At 43.1% G+C, this 24,144-nt stretch overlaps 1 protein-coding gene across 1 annotated transcript in view; it reads right to left on the reverse strand.

Annotated features, from left to right (window-relative positions):
* Positions 1-3,700: 3,700 nt before the first annotated feature.
* The window catches only part of CABLES1 (Cdk5 and Abl enzyme substrate 1), a 75,624-nt gene continuing 55,180 nt past the window's right edge, over positions 3,701-24,144 (reverse strand). The window contains exons 5-10 of the mRNA XM_067290642.1: positions 22,951-23,050; positions 21,291-21,447; positions 20,242-20,345; positions 10,223-10,329; positions 9,095-9,302; positions 3,701-7,344 (exon numbers count right to left, since the gene is read on the reverse strand). Coding sequence (XP_067146743.1) covers positions 7,204-7,344; positions 9,095-9,302; positions 10,223-10,329; positions 20,242-20,345; positions 21,291-21,447; positions 22,951-23,050 — 817 coding nt within the window. The 3' untranslated portion in view covers positions 3,701-7,203. The remainder of the gene's footprint in view (positions 7,345-9,094; positions 9,303-10,222; positions 10,330-20,241; positions 20,346-21,290; positions 21,448-22,950; positions 23,051-24,144) is intronic.

A 24,144-nucleotide genomic window follows, 5' to 3' on the forward strand; every position in this document is an offset into this window, starting at 1 on the left:
CAGTTTAATCAACGGAAGTTGATTGCATTGCCTCACAGTCTATGCTCCTAGCTACAGAAGTGGGAGGACGAGAGGACGGTGTTTTCGGCTGCAGTCCCTCGATGAGTGCTGTTCATATGTGCGTTGTTCTGCAGGGGCCTCCAGCCACCAGGAAGTGGAGAGGACCTGGGGAAGCAGCACAGCCTAGACCGTTAATCCACCTTGGATGGTAACAATTTAGTCATTTTTACTGGTGAGTAGGATGAGCAGTTTAGAAATGAAAGCCTTTTATCCAGCTTTTTAAAACTTTACAGCTACTATGTTTCTGCATTCATTCTTGATCTTTTTTAACTAAAAATATGACCAGGCTTCTTGGGTTGCCAGCAGAAACTATTAATGGAAACCGCAGACTCCCATTATTTTCTGCATATTTATAACTTTGTGAGCCATTCCTCCCTCCCTTGAGCAGCATCTCAGACTGTTCATCTCTGCAATTTTTCTAAGTCTGTTCTTGGTACTTTATCTCCCCTCCCCATCTAAACTGGCTATTCAAGACAATGTTGAAAAGTGGAAGGGTGGGGAAAACTGCCACAAATACACTGCTTCGACCAGCTAGGGAATTCCATATGCTGCTCCTTGCAGGGAGAGGGGGAAGAGACCAACACATGTCTCTTAAGCTTACAATTTGATAGGATTTTTTTAGCATTTCAGAAATACATTGGGATTTGCCATCTCACCTGCTTTTTAGTTTCATTTTTTTGTGTGTGAGGACTGGCTACAAACAGAAGGAGAAGAAGCTGAGGCCTGTGCACTCCCAAGGGTTGAATGATACTCAACAGATAGATAGGCGGAAACGTAGAGCCAAGTATGTGTAACCTTTGTGTCCTCTGGTGTGAGAGAAGGAAAAACAATCTGATCCTGCCACCGCAGTTCTTGTGCTGCGACAAAATGCCTTTGTTCTGTGTAAAAAGCCAGCGCAATGCAACTGTGTTGTCAAAATGACCAATTAGTAAAACAATAGAGGAGAAGCAAATAGTTTGAGGTAGTCTAGATTCCTCCAAACTTTTTCTTGCTCTAAGCCTCTAGCCTCTAAAGGTGCTGAGGAAAATCTTGAAAAAGATGTAGATGCAATCTAAAAACTAAAAGAAAAATCAAACTCCCAAATCTTCCCTCTCCTAAATCAATGAACAGAATCTATTCCTGTTAAACTGGTCTCTGTTTGTTAACACAGGGATCTTAATATTGGCTTGTAAATAAACTGGGCTTTATGTTCTCCCCTTCTGCTTCTCCATTCTCTCTCCCCCAATAAAATCTCAAAATAACCCCCTCCAGCTGCTGGTAGAGGGAAACAATGGGGAAACTTCCCCTTCTTGCCTGTGTATGTTGAGAAGGAAAGGAGGGAAGAGGATGAAGTAGAAAGGGTACCTCATGGAGGCTGGGGAAGAAAAAACTAAGGGTATTTAGTCGTAATGGCAGCCGTTCTGGAGCCCTGGCTTGCACAGCTTCTTCCTTGATGAAAATGAAATACTTGCTGATGTTAGCTAAGGCAACACTCCACTAGGCTTGGAGGCTCCTCTAATGATGAGCAATCTCTGCAGTGTTTACTGAGACGTTGTATGGTGTTTCTCTGGTGTCAGCTTATCCATGATCAAATTTGGAGATCATGCCAAAAAAGGTAGAAGAGCAAAAGGAAGAGGAGTCGCAAAGCAAGGGGCTAGGAGACCCTCACAGCAGCAAGGACTATGAGAAACAAGGAGATGGTATGTTATGACCGACATAATATACAAGGTTTATTATGACTAACAGTGTCCCACACTAGGGGAAAGAGCTCCGTGGGTGCACTCTCACATAGCATGTGTTTGCTGCAGTAGAAGAGAGTTATTTTCATCCCTTCTCTCCCTTCCCTTTTACTATCTTGTCTAACTAAATACTTTGCTTGTTAAGCATATCTACTGCGATGAGGGACCCCCCCACCCCATCCCATGGTTCAGCAAGCTGTAGGGGAGGAATTTTTCTGTTTCAAGTTACATGATATACTGGTGTGAGTTCAACAAGTCATAAATTAGTCACAACTAAAATTCAGCTGCAAACTAGAAGGCTTCTAATGGTTTAAGGAATTAAGTCATGGAGCATCTGTCTAAACAGGGTAGTAGAGGTAAGGTGCTCAGTAAGATTATGGCGAGGTTTGTGTGACAGGCTAAAGGGAGTCACAGAAACGGGAAATTAAGCTTGTGATGGTAGCCAATATTTAGAGCTCTTTAAGCGATAGAAATTGTTCACATCTGAAGTCAGCAGCAACTTGGTATTTCTTTTCCCTTGCATTGAATGTATACAGTCCATTTTCCAGGATCACCATTCCTACTCTTTTTCTGTAGCACACTGCAGCTGTTAGTTTTAGTCTCACTAGTCCTGATACCTGCTGTTGGGTTCTGGGCAATGCTTTCTGGGTTTACAGTGAATGAAAAGATGGTCTCTGAGCTCATCTGGACCAGATGCCTACATAACAGATGTGCTTGCAAGTGCCAGACCCAGGGCTCCCTGAGCAAGGTGGTTCCCTCCAGTACTTTATTCCTGAAAGTGTCTTGTGGCAAGAAGCTTGATATAAAACATATGTCTTTAATATAATCTAGAATTAACTTTAATATATCCAAATTTAAATTTAATCTCTTCAAATATATTTAACTTTAAAACCCTCCAAGATTGATTCTCAGGTTAGGAGGGAAGGAGAGAGCATGTGCTATATGGGCAGCTTTTGATCAGCCTAGGTAATTGCAGTGTCTGATTAATGTGGTTTGAAGCATGGGTGATGCAGTTAGGAAAGGATTGGGGCCTTGGGGTGCTGAACAGGTGACTTTGAGTGCCCCATGCAGCTCTTGCTCCTCTTTCTTTGCTACTCTCTCTGGCAGGAAGGATGAATTTGAGGTTTGCTTGTGGCCCTTCTGCTACTGTCAGGATGGAGCTTAGATCATGGTCACCTGGGGTGAAATGGGAGCATACAAGGGGTAGAGAAAACATCAGCCTAAAAATAGCATGGTGCAAAGATTGTTTTTTCCCATCTCAGTTCCTGTAATTAAAATAAGGCTTGTTCTCAGGCTGAGGCACTGAGTCTTTGGCTGTATGTACTCACAGCAAAGTCAGAGGGAATGAACAGGATTTAGGGGTGGTTCAAAAGGGCCTTTCAGTTTGTGTGCAAGTTTACTTGAAGGGATGTGTGTGAAATTTCTTCTTCTCTTCATCTTTTCCCCCTTGTCTCCAGAGTTTAAAATGGAAGCTGGATGGGCAACCTGAGTTCAAACAGGGTGCTGTTTGGAGAGGCTGACTAACTAGGTGCTGGCAAAAAAAATAGCTTAAATTGTGAACGCTAACAGGTGGCATATAATTGGCTGTATTTGTATGTGTGAGTGAATGTCTGAACTCCTGAATGCTAAAGCAGAAGCCTGCCACTTGCTAGCTGCAACCTGTATGGGCTGGTTGTTAATTTGGCAACATGTAGACTAAGTCCTGAACCCTTTAAATAATGAAGGGCCATGAGACAAACACATGGATGAGGAGGTTGCTCACCCCTTGTGCTTCTGCACACAGACTTTTTAAAGCAAGAAAACTGGGGGCTTGGTGTTCCAGAAAGAGGCATTGCTGCCAAAAAGAAGGGTTTTTGGTTGGGGGGGGGGGGGGAGAAGTGATCTGGGAAAGAAGAAAGTGAAGATCTCAGCTGGAGAAAAGATCCTAGAAGTGGGGGAAGAGCCTGGAGATGGGTGAGCTGCATGGAGACAGGCACTGGGGGTGCCCAGGGACCTTGGCTGGTGAAGCCAGAGACTGGTAACTGCAGCAGCGGTGCTTCAGGGTCTGACACGAATTTATGCCCAGCTTTCCTGGACCAGCAGTGATCTCCCCACTGGGAAGAGAAGGCAAGACCTTGTGAACAAATTTGCCAGCCCAGCACATAAATATTGCTGACTGGGTAAGGTTTAACATGGTAAAGAAGTTCCATCTCCTGGTCCTCAATGTTCCTGAAGCCTTTTTGGTGGGAAACTGGAGCCTGGGGCTTCTCCTTTTAGTTTGCTCGCAAGTTACAACAAGAGTTATTAGTAATACTGCCATGGGCTTATTAATAAGCAGTTTGATGTCCCAGAGGAAGACAAAACCAAAAACATTTGACACATACAGGTGAGAGAACTGAATAATTTTACTTACTGTCACTGGTGGAAAAGAGTCTGGGTTTTTCAATTTTTTTAAAATTTTTTATTTTTTAGAAAAGGAAAAAACCCTCTGCATGGTAGAGTGTATAGTATATAATCTCAAAACATAACAAGTGATCTGGAATGGATTATTTTCCAAACTATTTAAAGTTGAACCTAAAATCATTTGTAAATCAACACTCATTACCATGTAAGACAAAGGCAAACAATCAACGCTTTTTTTTTTGTTTGTTTGGTACAGATTTCCTTGATCACTTCAGCCTGAATTTTCCCAGGGTTGGGGAGAAAAGGGGGCAAATACTGCCTGTTGTCCGAACCTTAATTGTACTGACCAAGCTTTGTGCTTTGACATTTAGCATCATATGGCTTTATATATATTCCTAAGTGAACAGTGCAACATCATCACCATCGTGTTTATTCCACATTCAAACTGTAACTGAACATGACTCCAAAACCCTTTCCCGCCCCCAAAACAACAACAACAAAAAGCAGAAAGTCTCCAGCAATCAGATTTCATCCCAGAAATCTGTGTAAACTGTAGATGAGGGTTGGGTAGCAGCACAGAAGACAAAGATGTGACAGCACGATTCAACAGCATCTCTAAAGACTACTGTAGGGCTGTCATTCTTTAGTCTGTATCTTGCAATCACAATTTGCTTTTTCCCTGCAATACTAATAAAGCAACATTAAAAAATCAGACTCAAAAGCAAAATGTAGAAGCCTTTACGGAAAAGTAAAGCTTCCATTTAGCTCTATGTATGTGGTCACTATTAGGAACAGAACTCTGTAATTAGAAGCAAATTTTGAAAGTATATACATGATTTTGGTGAAAAAGGATGCAGCTGAAGATGGAGGGCCTCCTGTCGCACCTGCAAAATGTTTTGGTTTGGAGGCCAAGCTGCTATGCTGCCGTTTGGGGCTGAGCAAACAGGCCCGAGAGGAGCTGTACACATTAAGCGCTCTGCAGGCTCTCAGCTTTTCCATTTCTCGGCTGCTTCTGGGCCCCTGGCCCCTCTCTGCTGCCAGATGTGTGATGCGTCCAATGCAGCGGTGGGGGGACTTTTCTCTTTGCCCCTTCTTCCCCCAGTCCTGGTGGAATGTATCTAATTAATAATTAGCTAAGTAGGAATAATAACTGTAAGCTAGCATAGTGAACCTCCCCCTTAAAATGGAGGGAGAGCAATAGCATCAAACAAACTCCCATTTGTCCTGACATGTTTTATGTAACCTTTCCAGCACCTATAGAGCAATCATACGCAGGCATTTTTCATACTAGAATTTAAAGGCGTCAAAGCTGGTAAAGAAACTGGATGTTTCCTGGCCTAACTGAAGGAAATAATAAAACCGATTAAAATAAAAGTGAATGAAAGAAAGTAAGTGTTAGTGTGTTCGCATCCTCTGCTATGTCCCACTTCTCTACCTTCTGCTCACAAGCCCTTTCCATGCTCTGAGCAAGCACTCCCAAACCGAGAGGTGTAAGGCTGCAGCTGAAACCTCATGGCTGAGATTTTTTTATTTTTATTTTTTAATACCATGAATGTAAGTGTTTGACTTTAGTGGATCTGTGTGGGGCATGTTCAGGGCAAGGCTTGTTCAGTGAATCAGCATAGGAGAAGACTGGACAGGGGTGTAAGCTCACAGAATAAAAACAATTTAATAGTGTCCTCAAGCACAGCACTAGCATAGGGTATACAGCATCAGAGAGTTTGGATGAAAGTCTCCAGCCTTTTGGGGTGTCCAGTCAGAACCATGGAAGCTGCAGGAAGTTTACTGTAGAACTCCAGTATTGAAATGTCTAAAGGAACTGGACCTTTAACTTAAATGGTCACTGATTTTAAGTTTTGCACAGTCAATTCTAGTTTAAAAACAAAACAAAATAACAATAGCTGATGTCCCTGCTGTTGGAGCCTTAAGACACCTGTTATACTGCTGAGCCCTACTCTTTTTTTTTTTAAATAAAACACTGTTTTAAGATACAGCACAATAAATGTGCTTATTACGCACTCTAACATAGAGCACAGAAATACAACACTACAGAGTGCAAGTCTAACCATCTCCACAGTGGGAAAAGTGCGAAGGTTAAAAATATGCATGTGGCTTAACACAAGACGTTTTTAAAAAACATGACATGGAAATCTTGTACTAATGCTTTCATCTTTATCACAAACGTGAGTGAAAACTTATGGTCAGTTGCTGATTCTTCTCTTGTAGTAGTAGTGTAACCCTTTCAAAGGTAAAATGTTGGAAAGATCAGAGAATAAAAAAAAAAAGTGTCCAAAAATGTTCCCATTTACCACTTTTCCAGTAGTTATGTTTTTCAAGAAGTAAACATGTAAGGTCACCTTGATCTTCACCATCAGTAAGTAAGTGATATACTCTGAAACTGCGAAGCCAGCCACCCGGCCCGAGATCAGTTCAGCGTCACACACGCGTGCACACACACACACACACACACATACGCACACAAACACCCGACAGGAAAAAGTGCACTTTCAATTGCTGATACAAAAATAGATTGGCACATTCTTTTTGACACAGTGAAGATATCCTCTTTAAAAGCTTTTTCACAACGTTAAGAAGTCCTTGTGTAAGTTGCAGCAGGTCGGTAGAAAAAACACTAGGAGAATGCACTCACGTGGGCTCTTGGGGTTTGTGTGATGGAGAGAGAGGTGGTAATGGAGGCTGCCCTTTACATTTTTGTATGTCTGATTCAGGTAACTGACTTTTACATGCGTAGTCCCCACAAGTAGGGTCAGTTGCCACCCAGTTTCAGCAAACGTTAACCATTAACCAACATCTCAGACTTCACCTGCTTTGAGAAAAATAACAATATGTAAATCTGTCAAAGCTGAGAGTCTTAAGTCAACACAGTGTTTCCTATATGTTGCTGGAAAAACTGTTTTGGGGAGAGAGCGAGAGCGAGCGAGTTAAGTGTTACAAGTCTGCTTTTGCATTTCCAGTAGTAACTGCAGCTCCCCAGAGCTAAGTGGAAACAGTCTGGAGCCCCTTCCCGGAAGGGCAGCCAGTGCTAGGAGTTCTGGAGCAAGCGTCTGTAGTGCGGCATCACCTCGTGCTCCGGCAGGTGGAGCGCAAACTCCAAGGCCACCAGCACCGGGAATTCGAAGGCGATCAGCTCACGCCTGTTCAGTCGGAACTTCTCTTCCAGTTTCTGTAACAACAGCCATGTAAAAAAGCCTCCGTGAATGACTTTCTAGTATATTCTTGCAGAGGACGTTATTCAAGACATTTAAAAGTGCACGCTGCTCTCACTAAAAATCTCTGCCTGGCTGAATTTGCATGGCTCCAGTTTTAGAAAATTAGGGTTATGGCTTTCTCCTCCTATCTCTGACTGAGACAGTGCTGGCATACTCTGCTGCTTATTCAGAACTGATGATCTTTCCTTACTACCACTTTACTCAGCAAGACGCTTCTTTTTAACTGACCTGAATGTGCAAAGTGGCAGCTTATGACTGCATAATGTTATGATGCTTAATATTCCCCCTTCCCTTTACTGGTCAGTAGCTGATAAACTACTGGGATGAATCAGATGATAGACTGATTTCTTATTGGAAAGGCAGTTTACAAAGTTCAGCTGGACCTGCCATTTCTGATATTTTACTCATTCCATTTCTAGTAGATATATCTTTTAATGATCATAGCGATTATCAATGCAGGAAGAGGAAATATCTAGCTTCATGCATACTCAAAATCACTTGTATAGTGGAATACATGCATCTTGCAAGTGCCCACAAAATTCATGCTCCATCTGTAATCATGAATTTTCTTTTCAGCATTAGAACGTGTTAGATCCTCCTATTGGGGAAATTAGTCCCACTACAATTAGATCTATTTGATCTTATTGATACCTCAGAGGCAAAAGGTGTCATCTGCTACAATCCTAAGAACAATAAGTAAAAGAAGCTCTGCTATCCCCAAAGGAAAAGAGATGGGTTTCATAGTTGGCTTTCTGCTGTAATGTACTAAACCTCCCATCTGTTCTGCTGTTTTCACTGGTTTTGGATACTAGAAGGCAGCCAGCTCTATGGGGATTTCTTCCCCCCCTTGTCTTCTTACGGCCTCCCTGGCTTGCTGCTTCTCTCCCCACTAGATCTAATGAAAAGCTCAGGATGTCTTAAGGATGGACCAATATTTCAGGGTAGCAAGAGAGGCCAGATCTTCAACTCCCACTCTTTTTTTTTTCTGGTTATCTGGAGGCCATTCTAACAAACTGACTGTCAACCATTTCTGTGACTGTGGCATAAGGGTATGAATCCGCTTCTGCTCCCCAACCAAGCTGTCGTGGCTCTTGAACTAAGAGTTTGGTTGTAGCCAAGCACCCAGCTGCCTGTCCAGTTTTCTGTAGAGATATATCAGATTGACATTTTAGTGCTTGCAACTGGACTAGGGAATTACATTCCCTTCCCTCTGTGAACCCTTTAACATGGTGAGGGTAGAAGACCAAACACCTTACTCCACAGAAAGCAAGTCAGGGTGAAGTGTTCTCATGGAAGCAATGTCCTATGCCCAAAAGCTTAGCTTGAGGAGTGAAATCCAAACCTGGTAGCCTATTACACTCCATCCCAAATTAATATCTGCATTTACCTTCAAAGGAGAGTCCTTAATGGTTCTTGAAAATATAATTAAAGGAAAATGAATGCCCTGAAGGTTAACTTTTGACTTGTATCAGGTAAGACAGTATCTGACACCATGCTGTTCAATCTCATCAAACAAGCTTCTCACTCCTCTGCAGAGATATTGGTCACTAATACTTCTACATAAATGTATAATAAAGGAAGGTAGTTAGCTGGCTGAACAGCTGGAAACCTAGAGGAGAGCCAAGACCACTGATAAGCAGGCTTGTGTGAGCCACACGCTGGCACGTCATGTGGAAGAAACACTGGAAGCCTAGGTATACGTACATCTATAAGATGCTTGACTTCATGTTTTCTGAGGTCACTGCCAATTTTGGCCGCTAAGAGAACACAGGCTCCAGCACAAAGCTTTCTGTTTTGCTTGTTTAGTTTGCCCTTGAGCGCGAGCTTCTCGAAGTACACAAAGGCCATGGCCACGGTGGGCTCTTCAAAACCGCATTCTTCTTGAGCAAGCTTGCGCATTTCTCTTTTCAAGCTGCGTAAAGAGACCAGACAAGTATGCTGTGAGTTGCATTTTAAAGCATTTCTTGTTTCATCACTAGAGTCGTTCTTTCAGAGATTTCTGCTTAGTCAAATGGAGGGGTAAAGAAAGATGTAATTTACTGGGCAAATGTCCTTATACTCCATTTTGGGAATTACATTTTGACCTCACCCTCATCCCCAATAAATAGCTGTAACAAACTAGAGAAGCAACTAAAAAGCTTTGACATGTTCAATAAAAATACTTCTTCAGAAGTCTTAAGCTACATACAATTTATTTAGTAATAACAACTTCATTGCTTGTGATCTATATGCAGCTTTACTGTTGGTTATGTTTGGTCAAATTCAAATTAACAGTCCCTCAATGTACTGCAGAATTCTCTAGTTACCAAACATGGATCAGTATCCTTCTGGACACCTCTGTCTGAGGAGTCAAATGAAGTCATCATTACTTCAGCAAAGTGGTATGTCTAGCCTGCTACAATGGAAACAGCAATGAAATATTACAACCTCACTGTGGAGGTGACCACTTGTCTTGCTTCTGGCCATGTTCTCTGGACAAGGCAAAAAAATCCACCATTTCTCTTTCTTCATCTCTTTTTAAGCTAAGTACCATGAGCTATGAGACTTTTTTTGTGTTTTTTTTTTCTAAGTCTTACAGCATAGTCCATACCCAGTTTGCATCCTCACCCCTTCAGATATGTTTTACACCTGACTAGTACATGGTTGAACACATTCCCCTATTTTGTTTACTCAGGCCACTAATCAGAGCAATCATCTGACTTATTCAGCACCTCCACAGATGACTGTTCTCGGAAAATTGATCCATACTCCGCTTCTCTTCACATACAACAACTGCACTGAAATGTGAGGTAGCTGCATCATTCTGCAGCCGTATCAGGCTTTGCAATGTACCTTCGTATTTTACTGAGGGTTAACTTGATGTGAGGGAACTTCTCCTTAAAGGTCTCATTCATGTCCTTCTTGAGATCTGATGGCTTCACATAGTCAATGACTGTGGTCTGTAACAGATCAGCCAAGAGAAAATGATTCTTGCAGTTTGTAACCAACACGACCACTCAATACCATGCTCCCCGCTGCTGAAAAGTAAGGAATACCAAAAACGTGTTGGTCCTAACATTTTCAGTTAGGGGAAAGTTAAGTCTGAATTAGAGTAAGTTTCCTTGTGACGGCTCTGTCAGAACAAGTGACCTGAAATCTGTAAAAAACATTCAACGCAAGCCCCAAACAACATGTGCCTTATGAGGAGCCTTCCAAATACGAATGAGTTTAAGCTAAGTGTGGGTGGATAAAACCTAGCTGACGATTCTTGTTAAACCAAAACAAGTCACTACAGTAATTGATTTGATGACCAGATTTTGGGTGTTTTTCTCTAGGCGCTTCTGAAACATATTGCCAGTTTCTTTCAAACTGATTAAGGGAACCTCTGGTACAAATTCTTGAGTACTAATATCATACGTTTGTAATAAAATAGGCACTGAGCCTAAATGGCAGGTATTTCAATATAATGCAAGATATGAATGCTGTCATAAGTTACATAAGTGGCTAGAAATATCGAGTTAGGACCACATTCTGTGTGTATCTATCTATCTTATTTTGAGATTCCTACTCCTTTCTGTCACAACTTGAAAAAATTTCCCAAAGTATAAGACAGTTCTCCTGACCAATATTGCAATACTAGCACTAGCACCTGTGTGTGTGTGCATGCGCGCGCGCGTGTGTAGCACTATTCTTATTCCTTCAGCCTTCATTCAGGAAGCACTTTGCCAAAATCCTGTCACCACTCAGCTGGTAAAACCTATCAGCCGAACAACAAATAAACCCTCATTCTGGGAATGTGCCAATTCTCCTCCTGCGGCTGTTTTGCCGCTTGGAAAGAAGCAGAAAAGACCCCTGACTTCTGCAGCCTGGAGACAACCTGGTCCCCAGGCACCCAGGTCCTGGCCAGCTTCAAGTGGGGATGGGGGGAGAGCAGGCTGAAGTGTGGTGGGCATCCACCTCCCCGTACTATAGGCACATCCCCTGGTGCCAAATCCTACCAAGCAGCCGGTGGGTGTCTACCATATGGATTATATATCCTGCACTCTCCTTCCAGTAAAACAACGTTTTCCTTTCTAATTTCTGTTTATGATTAACTTGCATTATGGTAAAGGGTTGTTACTCTAAAGAACAAGAGCTGGAAAGAGATGTGCAAAACACTTGTGACATGTTATGCCTTTTCAGGAGATTGAGCCTCGCTGTGTTATATCCTCATGGGAATCTAAAACCGCCCAAAGGACTGAGTGCATACTCTTGCAGTTTTGGGATAATTAAGATAGTATACGGAAGGGTTTGGGGAGGAGAGAATGGAATGGCTTTGGACAACTGTTGTCAACCAGTCACGCTCTTGGCTGGATCAGAAATGAGCAAGGAGGGGAGCAAAACACAATGAATTTTTCCTGCACTTTGTTTAGAAGCTGTGATACTGAAGCAAGGGATAATTACAGGAATTTAAAAGAAAGCAGAGTATGCCTCCCCCCCTAATAGCGCACAGCAGTATTTGAGGTAAATGGATGCTGTAACGAAGAAAAAAAGCAGCTTCTTGCTGCAGGGCATGGTTTTGGTCATATGCACATTTTAAATGCGGGCTATTCGGCTATCTGCCGTGCAACGCGAGAACCATCATCTGTGCAGACAAGCTGCTCCTGCCGCGTCCTGGCAGGTAGCTCGCACGGCACGTCCAGCCCCACAGTCGCCTGCCATTGTCTCAAGTAAGACGGATGAACGCTTGCAGACTCCCGCCAACACAGCTCCACGCAGAGCACCAGGCCAAGTTTTACTCAGGAAAGGGGACAACTTACTAAGGAAACTCTGCCTTATTGAGGAAAAGCTGCCAGACCAGCTGGCAGATCCCTGCAATTCGCTATAAGAAATCATCAAAAAGGAGAAACCCACACCAACCCTCTCTGGCCATCCCTGCTGCCCTGTACGTGTATGTACGAGTTAGAGCACAGCTCCAGGCTGACACTGCACTGCCATTAATACTGTAAATCCACATACTGTCTTGACTTTGAGGCGGGCAACTTGCTACCGTGCCCGAACCAAAGGAAGAGAGGGAAAGGAAGAGAGGAGAAATCTTGCCCCACCCAGAGCAGGAGGAAAAGGCTTCAACTGAGTGCGTGGGTCTGTCTGTTTTTAATTTTGTTAAAGCTGGGAGGAAGTGAGTATTTGACTCTACCTACGCCGAAGACTTAGCCTGAGAGTTCAGACCTCTCAGAAGGGCACCTGCTCATTGCAGGCATCTTCACAGCCTGCCACTAGGCCAGCGTAGGAACAACTTAAAGACAACACAACACTCACTTACAGCTGTGGCTCTTTAAAGCAGAGACTTATTTGCTCATGAGCTTCATCTCATCTGACAGGGTTTGGCCCTCAAAAGCCCACTAACAAAAATCTTAATTATTCCTCTGATTTCTTCCCCTGGGTCTTTGCTGCTTGCCTGCTTCATGGCCTTTTTCCATAGGATCACCAACAAGTTGGGTGCCTCCAACACATACATGGATATGCTACTACATGTTATTAAAAGGGTTCCTCTTAGTACTGCTATAAGAGGACTACTGGAAAAGCCACATAGCATAATTTAAACCAGTGCTACCTGCTACTACACAAACATCAGCCCGCGCTGCGCTCACTTACAGAGTCACGAGACACTGAGCGCGTAAAGGTCACCTGCTGTTAAGTCTGAACATGAGTTTATTTACTACCAGTATTTTCCCAATGTCTTGGGCAATCCTAGAAAGAGTGAGCTTGGTGCTACTCCACAGAGCTACACGGTACCTTATTCCAGGCTTCGCTGCACACTTAATTGCCTGTTGTTTGCTCTCCATTACCGCAGAGCTCCTCAGCTTTATCCTAATTATCTCCCTCCAAGCGATCACGAGTTTTGCTGGCAGACTGGCGTTCGGCTCTTTGCGAGGCAACCCTTCCTCCTCGCGCAGGGCAGAGGGCAAGCGGGGACGAGCCTAGCGTCCGCGAGGTAAAACGCCTCGCCGCAGAAAGGGCCGGGTAGGGCCGGCGGCGGCGGCGGAGCGGGGCCAGCCCGTCCTCCGGAGCCAGCCGAAGGGCGGCGCTGAGTTACGCCGGTCCGAGTCGCTCCCGAGCAGGGCTATTTTTAACTGCGGAGATTTGTTGATTTTGCCCTGTTGATAAGAATCTCCCCCCTCAACCGCTGCTTCCTGCTAGTCAACCGTCTTTGCCATATAAATCACGATAACGAAATTCAGATGAAAGCTAGTGTGTGCTGGTTTTGATTCATGTAACAGGATAACAACAGCGTGCTTGAACACCCTGGCTCCCAGGCAGCTGTCTCATCTTGTCAGTGCCATGCCGGATTACCCAACTAACTGCCCTTATTCTCCACAAAAGGAATTGTGCAACTCCTTTTTTTTTTCCCCGTCCTGACTTTTCTGGTAGCTGCTGCAGCACCCTGGCTTGCCTCTACGTGGTGGGACGTCGTTTGCCTCGCCTGCGCTTGCAGCAACAACTGCGCCTGTGCTGCTGCCTGTGGAGAGGCAGATGGTGGAAAAAAAAGAGAAAAAAAGAAACAGGATCAACTCAGTTACCTCTTCTAGCTGTTTCAGACAAGGCTACCAGCACCTCGCTTGCTCTAACACTGGGACTAAAGCAGGAAACATAGGAGCCTACATAGAAAAGCAGGGTCCAAGGGTCCCCGTCCATCTGTCTGTCCATCCGTCCAGCCTCCTGCCACGCTTCCCTGGCACGGGGCAGCGCAGGAGCCTCCGCACCCTGCGTGTGGCTCAGTGCAGAGCACGCACCCGCTGCTTCCCATGAGGAAGAAAAGCAGACAGACCAGAGGAAAACTTTTGCACGCCTGAGAAACCCGCAAGGGCCAGGCGGGACCTCACTGCCGACATGGGAGCACCATGACCTAATCTAAACCTTCACCGCTGTCTCGCTGCTCAGCATCTGCTTCTCTTTTCCCTTCTCTGTTTTAGACCATTTCTTACTGCTCTTGAGCTGCCTGTGAGTCATAAATGAAGCTGCCGTGTGGAGGAGAAGACACCACTGTAAGCAGCAGGGATTTTTTTTCTGCCTAGAATAATTCTGGTAGCATCTGTATCAGAGCGCTGCTCAGCACTGATGCTCCAGATTTTATAAAGAGTTTGCAAATATTTCCCTAAAAGGAGCATGGCATGTTTCTATGCCAAACACGCATTACTTTATCATATATAATGCTGTTCTCCAACAGGCCGGCATTCTGCACCTCCGGAGCAGCCGGACCCACAAGGAAGGTGCTGGGAACTACCGGCCGACAGCTCTAACGCACCAATCTCCAATGTTTGTGACTGCTGTCATCCAGAAGGGTCTGTCTTGTTTCTCACAGCTTATTTGCACAGAGCACATTTCACTTTAGTATTCAGAAATACTCCTTGGGGAGCTCTGTGCGTGTTCTCTGTATACAAAGCTGTATATATATATATTTTAGTTTGGCGATGGAAGCTGCAAGACAAATGAACGCCTTGATATATGGTAACGGACAGACGCTGGGACGGCGTGATGCATGCTGGGGCTGAAGTCTGTACTCTGCACACTTTTTGCAGGGCTGGCAGTTTTGAACTTGGAGGTTAGCTTGTGTGTTATTCATAAGCATTTTCAAGCAGCTGCTTTCTCATAGGAAAGCTGTATATATAGTTTCATAAGTGGGGGAGGAGGGAGGATGCCTGAAATGACTGGAAAGACTGGCAAGATGAAATATTGTTGAAAATAAATCCTGCTTTGGCATGCTACCAGTAAAAGAGGATCTAGCCTTGGATGCCTCTATCTCCCTCCTAAGAAGGATGAATAAAATCAGAATAAAATAAGTGAATAAAATCAAAGTTCTGCAATAGGGTCTCTTTGGGTGTCATTACTCCATACCGAACAGACAGAAGATTCGTGTGTTTAACAGAAGCACAACGGTAAGTCATTAACTGTGTAAGAGATGAAAAGAGGTCCATGGAGTCTCCACTGGTCTGTGCAACACTGCCTGCCTGCACTAATGTGACGGCCTGTGCAGCTGGAAACTGTCAGCAGCCTAACGCATATGCTTATGTCTGAGGATGCTTATGTACGGGAAATTCTCTTAGGGCAGAGGCTTAAAGTAATAAAGCAAAATGGGAGTGAATCCCTCTTTAAAATAAAAAAAAAAAAGGGAAAAGGAAAAGGAAGACTAAAAGATGATGTTTCCATTGTTTAAAAATTATTAACATCCAAGGACCAGAAAGTGAAATATTTAGAATTTCACAAGCAAAAGAGTCTCAAAACTGCTTCTCTGAATTAAAGTACATGGAAGGATACCAGTTTACTTTCTAGAGTTAACACGCTGAAATCCTTCTCAGTTAATGCATATGAGTCACTGTTACAAAATAGGTTTATTGGCGTCTCAGCCAGATATGGCATCAAACGCACACCGCTGTGATCCTCTGCTCTCTGCGACTCTTGGCCTCGAGGTCAGCAGCAGATAAAGGAGCAGCCTGGGGACACTTCATTTACCGCTGGAGAAGCCGCGCTAGGAAGGCAGTGACGGCATCGGACAGTGTCCGCTGCAGCGGCGGCCTCCCGACCTCGACGCACCTTGTGAAAGGCCGTAAGGCGGAGCGAGAGACCAAAGGCACTGTATCATCATGCAGGGTTTTGTTAGACTGGGCAGCAAGCACTTCCGATTTTCAAACCGCCCTGCAATACCAGTATTTACTAATGCGGCCGGCTGTGCTAACACTGGCGCTGCACTTGGCAAATGCGGCCCACTCTAAGGACACTGCAGACTTTTGCAACATGCTTTTTTGCAAGTGGTGTGTAGATGTCAGGTTTTTTTGACATAATTAAATGAATACACTGAAATTATCATTAAGTACCAAAGCCAATTTTCAAGTGCATCTCTTGGGCACGGCTAGATGGATAGTGCAGGGATGTTATTACAGAAGAGGCCCTCAGATCCAAGATGCTACTGAACTGGGCTTTTCCCCCTTCTTCTGCCAGTTTTGGCAGTACGTACGAGCCAGCTGAACATGCTCCTGTATTTTTATGTTACCGACAGAACCAGAACCGTGTGGGTCACTCACCCCAGTGTGTGCTGCAGAGTGAGTTTTCTCCTTCTGTACAGAACGGATTTGTTGCTGTTCACACGAGCGCAAGCAGACCCGCGAGACACCGAAGAGTTTGCACATACACAAGTTGACATGAGAGTCTTGCAAAGAAGCTACTGTTCTGTCTGATATATAGTGGGAGTTCCTATTCTAGAGAGATTTCAGAATCTGCAAGAACTCCTATTTTAGCGCTATCAGCCAGGAAGACATCTGTTAAGCATGACATGATGTTTCCCTCCCCTCCCTCCAGCACAAATTCTTCTACCTCTTATTGTTTATATTGTGGCAGAGATTGTAGACTCTCCTACAAAGACAACATAAAGTGAAATAATTTCTCTGGGATAGACCAGAATTTAAATATGACTAATACAATTAACAAATGCTGGAGGGTTTGTGTTGGAAAATTATTTGAGTTGCCTTTTCAGAATCGTTCCCTCTCAGGCTGTTTGTATCACTTTTAGAAATGCTACAGGGAAGTATCCTTTTTACAGCTAGAAACTTCACCACAGAAAGAGGACAAACTGAAAGCAATTCTCTTTCCCCACAGCCATCTTCGGGGAGGAAGCTCAGCAATTCCTCACAAACACCTGAGGACTTGCAGTAAAAAACTTCTGCAAGTCCGGACTAATTCAGCTATGTAAAACTATAAGAACATAAAGCCAATGCAAGCAATAATAAACTTGGCTCCACAAGAAGGGAGGAAGCTGCATGTCACACAGGTTGGAGTGCAAACTGCACGTATTTCAGAGTAAAAACAAAGAAAGACCAGAAATGTTGTGCGTCTTACACCTTGAGATAAAGCCTGCAGTATTTACTGATGCAAAATTCAGCCGGACCTCAGCAGAGTTTTACTTTAGCCCAAGTGAGGCTCCCTGGGGTGACGTTGGTGCATTTATCTCTATCCCCCAGGCAGCAGGGCCACGCGGGCTCGCTGCAGCTGCAGATCGCGCCTCATGCATGTCCAGCACGGTGTGTGCAAATTCTTGTCCCCATTAATTGCTCTCTGCATCCATAAGGAGTGGGGAAAAGAAAAGAAAAAAAAAATCTACGCGCTTGTAGCTGCCAAGCGCTAATGCGAAATGCTGGCCAAGTAACGAAACTTTAATTACAAACTGCAGCTCTCCACTCACAACAAAATGTTCAGTGCTGACATCAGAGCCACTCTCAGCTGCTCCAGCACTGGCAAGAAGTAGTAATTAAAGCTATATTCCGCTCAGGACCACAGATTGGTCTCAGTCTGCATCCGGTAGGTCTACAAGTCTGCGGTCATTTTGCAGAGGTCTGTTAATACGAAGATGGCTGTGTGCACTCGGGAAAAAAAACCCACAGGTTTCTCGCTGACCTCGGACTGCAATTTGCCTTAATTGCAGCATATGCCCATTTTTGTCTTTCAGAAAGAAAATGGCTTGAAATTGCAGCCTACTACACTGCTGTTCACACTGATGTGAACTGCTGGGGGGGGGGGGGGACACCAGTTGAGTCAGGAAAGGATAAAATTGATGCAAGTAAAGTCTCCTGTGTAGCCAATGTGGCCTGCTATTAACCAGCTCAGTGCTTAAACTTGCCTTACTTGCGGCCCAAGTCTCAAAGTCCTATTTAAACCCGTGAGCTCGCTCCGGGGGCACTACAACACTGCTTTTTTCCCTTCTCTCATCTAAAGGGAGCATTGGTGCCTAGTGAAATTTCTCAGCAAGGAGGTGAAGGACAAATACCCATTCTTTAGTTTCTTGTAAAGCTGCGTAACTCCTATGTTGCACCATAGCTAGACTGCTTCACCCAGGGGCAGGCCAAATCCTTGAACCCTGCAACAAGAGAGCTCTTGGCACACACCAGTTATTCCCATCAATAAAAGAAACACTGCACTTAATTTCCGTGAGCCCTTTCTGAGATTAGTGCCTTCAGAGAGAGAGAACAGAGCGCTGCAGACCCTAAGGCAGTGCTGAAGTATGACGGCTGGAAGTCAAACCCAGGCAAAAAAACAAAATGCGAAATAAGGCATTTTTCCAGACACAACAGCAGTTGACCTAGAGAAAATGAAAAAGCGGGAAGACCTCTCTCAGTGCTTTTCTGCAAGATGTATCCTAGACAAACAATGACATTGATTTTAGTAATTACTCTTGAAGTCTGTTTGCCCCCTTAAAAATACCTGGTCATATCTCTACCACAGTGGAAACCCCCAGCCAGCTCCTTACCGCAATGAAAGTCCAAACATGGACCTCACAGTCCTGTAGTTAACTGAAGCTAGCCAAAGCAGGCAAAAGATGGGCATCAACCACCTGCTCCCAGGAGGAGATCTCCCCTGCAGAAAGCTGTCCTGGCTGCCTTATTTTGGCTCGCCCCACTGCGTCCACCTCAATGCCAACTTGCAAAGGGATCAAAGACTTCAGGTGATCTTAGAGGACTCAGATTTGCAGTCTGAGGAAGGCTGGGAACACAACAACAACCGCTAAAACTATGTTTGCTTTGAAGGCCAGTTAAGTTTAACAGCTCTTTTTTTTGTTTGAAGGAAGACAGTTCCATGTCCATAGCAATAACCGTATCAAGAGCTAACAAATATTCTCCCCACCAGATGTATCTGCCATAAAGGGCAGGCACTTTGTCGGTTGCCAGCCAAAAATAACTTGCCAATCCTAAAAGTAAAACTGGCTGAAAGTAAACAGAAGGGATTCTCAATTTGTCACTTGAACATTTAACTCCCATGTAGCCTCAGAGCTCAGTGAAGCCTTTTTGTGCAACACACACATTCATCCTGCTGGCAGGAATTTTGTGACTCCACATGAAGCACATAAAATATATTCTTTTGAAGAAGGAGCACTTGAGAATACTGTTATCAAATAAAGACCAGGGTGGGGGGCAGAAGAGAACCTACAAGGACTATCTTTACGTGCATCAGTAGTTCCTTAACTAGCATCTTCATGGCCTGTTCCAACTTAAAAGAAGCCAGGAATAACATTTTGGACCATTTATTTTATCAGTATTTCAAATCCTATCCTATTTGTATATAGATAAAAGTACTGAGTCATCACTTTGAAAAAAGAATTAGCTTTTCCCCAACTACCTTACCACTACTTCGGATATATAATTCAGATAGATGTGTGCTAACATGCTTACGATTGTACTACATCTTGCAATATTTCTGCCAGAAAAGTATGCTGAATTCTAAAGACTTGGTGCAACTAAAAAAAGGCTACAGACTCCTCACCACACAAAATATTGAGTCAGAGCTCAGATAAAGGCACAGTCCTGAGTCTGTACTGTACAGTTATGAGCATTGGATATGGTGAAAAATATATAGGCTTTGCCAGTAATTGCTGCAATTAAAGGAAGGACTGTCCCATGGCAAAATAAATATCTGGGAAACAAAGACTCTACCACACACTGAAGTTCTGTTCTGATGAATGAATGATAAGCATCAAAACACAATGCAGTTTCAGGACTTTAGAAAAACCCTAATGGGTATCCTCCCATGTTGCAAGAGATGCCAATTAGAGGAAGGAAAAATTTTCCTCTGAATGAAAGAGAATGAATGCATTGTTTGAACAAGCCTTTCATCTAAAACATTTATGAAATGAAGCAGTAATAAAAGCATTTACTTTTATAATACCTCCATGAGTTTGTTTTTACATGTCCCAGTAAGTAACTGTCATTTAGAACAAAGCATTCCAACAGCTGTTATTAGTAGATTAAAAAAAGTAATAATCTTCTTAAAATAGGGCCAAATGCAACTCAACATTCTAAACATTGTTAGCAAAATTAATCTATGGTAACCTAGGTTTGCATATCACTTACCATATATGAAGGGAATATTAAAACCCGCTTATGTTTGCCACATGGCCATTGGGGATCATCTAGAAGATTTGGGTCATATTCAACATAGTCTCCCAGGTCACTACCTATAAAATAATTGTATATATAAGAAAGGAATTAATTGCATCAAGAAATCTCTAGACTTAACATAATGGCAAAAAAGTTCACAGATAGTGCACAAAATGATCTTCATGCAGGATTTTTGAAAAAGTCTAAAGATTTTGAATATCCCAACTCTTACTCTTTCAATAATAATATAATTTGCAAAGATATAGAGAACCCACAGCTTGTGAATTATCTGGTAACTGTGAACTTGGGGCTTAGAGAACTGCAAAACTGTACGCCTAGAAAACTGCAAAATTATCTGTAACTCCATAATCAAGCCACAGGCTATAAGTCTGCCAAATTAATGTGATTCCATATACCCTGCCATGTCCAGATGAGAGGAAAGTGAGTGGGAAAATATTTCTGCCTTTTAAGCCCAGCAACAAGTTTTCATCTGTTTATGCAAATGTTTTCACTTTTTTCAATTAACATGCCAAGATATCCTAAGCATATAGGGCTTTGGCTAATGTTTTGTGCCCAGTTCTGTAAACACAGCTCTTCCCACTCTGATAAAGGTCACAAGTATGATTTACACTTTTAGCTTATGACTGCCATGTTGCCACTGTACATTTTCCACAGCAAACCAAGGCAACGATGAGCCATAGGTCGGAGGAAGAAACGACGCCAGTTACACAAGGAGGCACGCCGACCATCACCGGGGGCTGGCAAGATGACAACGCACCAGCAGTCTTGTTTCCTTAACTTTCCACGAGCCCTAAGCCAACTTGGCTAAACAAGCACAGGACAAAAGTGCCAAAGGCACTGCAAGATTTGCATGATGTACGACATCAGCTAGAGACTACATTCTGCTTAATCTAAGCAAAAGAGGGGTTAAAACGTGGCGTAGCTCCACCAAAAATCCTTCCCAATAATTGCCTATCACGAGGGTATGCAAGGATATTAAAACAAGCTGCTTAATAAGCTACCTGCATCAATGCTCCCTTGGGTGCTGTTAGCTCTTGCCAAAGAAAGGCTACGATGGCTTGCATTGCGAAACTGGGAGAAGGACGAGGTGGAGTCTATCGTGTTCCTCCGCGCTCCCAGAGCATTCGTTGGAAATAAGAACTGCGTGTAAGAAACAGTCTAAAAAGAAATTCAAAACGGACAGACAGTTATTCTCAGCCCAGCTCAGCCACAACAGGATTCATTCGGTGCATCCCAATTTGAAGCAAGGGAAGCCACATTAGTGAAGGATTTTTTTGATTTGATATTTAGGAACAGATGAACACCAGTCTCCTACATTTGCTGCAGTGTAGTCAGCTCATCCATGCATGAAAGCTTTTGCAAATGCATTCATATCTTAAACAAAATAAAACAGCAAACACACACACAAACTCTGATATACTGGATTTACAAAATCCTACTTAAGGAGCACAGTTAAAATATACCGATTTGGTCATTTTTTTTCATTGGGCCTTCTCTGTAGCAGATTTCAGCTGCTTCATTATTGAAACAGCGCTCTCCTATATATGTCACTCAGCACAGATCAGCCAAAGGCAAATCAGCTTCAACACTACTTGAACTTGAGCACTTTCTCTGGTATTTTTCTCCATTAGGACTTGACAAAGTCTTTTTGGTGTCATATGCGAGATACTAGTCTACAGCAAGGGTTGCTGGAGACCATCTGCTACTTACCAACGTGGACTATGTTTGAATGAATAACTTGTGACAAAAATATTTTTAAAGGATGTACCAATTTTCTACTTGCATACTTGGACAAAAGTAGACTATGCCTTGCTTCTTATAGGTTTATCTTCCAAAAATACCATAATACTGAAGAAAAAAATTAGTCTCAGACCCTAGACTGATTTATGAGCAGGTCAGAACAGGTATCAAATAAAAGATGTGAGCTTTAACTTATATATAAGTGGGCAGATTGTCCTCAGGAATTTACAGCCTGTGCTCTGGCCTGTCACTTGGTTAGGTGAGCATGCAATGTGTAGCAGCATTGACCCAGGACCTTAAATAAATGACAGGAGACTGGATGAACAAACTGTAAAAAATGAATCAGGGTTTCAGCCAAAAGGTTTTCATTTATGAATAAAATTGTCTCTTTTCTATATATTTGCTTAAAACGAATCACTTTGCCTGAAGATTCATAATTACGTTTTCCATTCAAATGAATACACTCACAGATTTTGAAATACTCATCAGGTTTGTACTAGCATGTTCCTGCTCTTTTGGACAAATACACTGTTAAGTAAAATTTATTTTATTAAATAAAATTGAAAGCAAACAAAATTACAGCTTATAACTATTACCAGAAATTATTTTCAAGCTGCTGTCAATATGCTCTGCAGTGATATGCCAGAGCCAGGGGAATACTGTGTGATTCAGTAATGCTTTACAGACTCAGATGTTGTTAGAGGCGGATTTCTTCAAGGAAAGAGAGTGGTTTGCATTGACAGCTTGGACAGTCCTCTTGCATTTCTGCTAATTTTATTTGCAGTTTTTACATATTGTGCTTTAACTATTGTGTTGCACTACCCATTGTAATTGATTTTCAGATTTCTATCTGTCATCAGTTACATCATGTTTTTTCGTTATTACATAAAATCTGCAGACAAGGAACTGAAGCATTCCCACCTTCCCATCCGCTCCCAGCTCCACACCTTCAAGACCAATTATTTCTTTCAGACACACTCCTGCAGAATGGCATTGACGTCCACCGTCCAACTTCACATCCCTGGAGAACAAAAACCAGAGGTCAGTACCTTTTTCTTATGAGAAGCAGAAACACCTCTTAATACACACACCTTAATTACCTTCCACCACACAAAGCTGAAATAAGGTAACAGCAATAATTCAAACATATCAATGCAAAGTACCGACCAGACAACTTTTCCTACAGGCAGCGCTGTGCTGTTTAAAATACTTCATAGCTGTAAGTTATACAAAAATCCCACTTTCTGCCAGGTTGCACCCCATCTTCAACTCATGGTGCAAAAATCAGTTCCTAATAATTGGGTGCATCGAACAGAATTTAGAAGTAGGAGGGAATTGGGAATCATATAGACTTCAGGTGAGACCCAGTGACCTAGCTTAAACACCTTAAATCCATCTATCTGATAAACCTACCCTTCTACAGTAAATGTCTAGGTTTCCCTACATTGCTGGTACTGAAAAATAGCTGCCTTGGAAAGCCATTGGCGGGCATTCCTGCTCGTCTAAGCACAGAAGGGTGTTTAAAGATGAGAGAAGAGGCTCCCCTCCTTGAGGCCATCAAGAGGAATCCAGCTTTCCTTCCATCACCTCCGGATGGAAACTTGGGTATTTATTTTTGGAGGACTGATCCATCTGGCATTTTACACTTAAAGTTAAATGACATGCCTAAGAGAATCAAGCTGTAGCCCATGCTTTAGCCTCATAATCGAGATGACAGTGAAGATAAAAAAGACTATAAATGAATTTGAGCTCCACAAATGATGACTCTGTACAGCTCCAGAAAATTTATCTTGTGATATTTTGCTGGCTGATTTCCACTTAGGTCCAAGAGTGTGCTTAAACTCTGTGCCTGCAATTTAAATTAAGCATATACTTAGTCATCTCTAGTTGAACAAGGTTTTGTTTAGCCTCATTCCAGTATCGTTTCTAGGTGTGTGTGATCCAACTGATTTCAATGGGAACAACAGCTTCAATTTGCTCAGATTACTGAAGTTAAAAAGGTGCTCAAGTGCTTCACTGGATCACGGCCTGCAAGGTTTTAGCTAAAGTCCACTGTCGTCACATGAGAGATGCTGACACTAAACCCTACGCAGAGAAGTCCTGCAGACTCTTCCC

The sequence above is a fragment of the Apteryx mantelli genome, chromosome 2, assembly GCF_036417845.1.
Source record: "Apteryx mantelli isolate bAptMan1 chromosome 2, bAptMan1.hap1, whole genome shotgun sequence".
Classification (NCBI taxonomy): Eukaryota; Metazoa; Chordata; class Aves; order Apterygiformes; family Apterygidae; genus Apteryx; species Apteryx mantelli.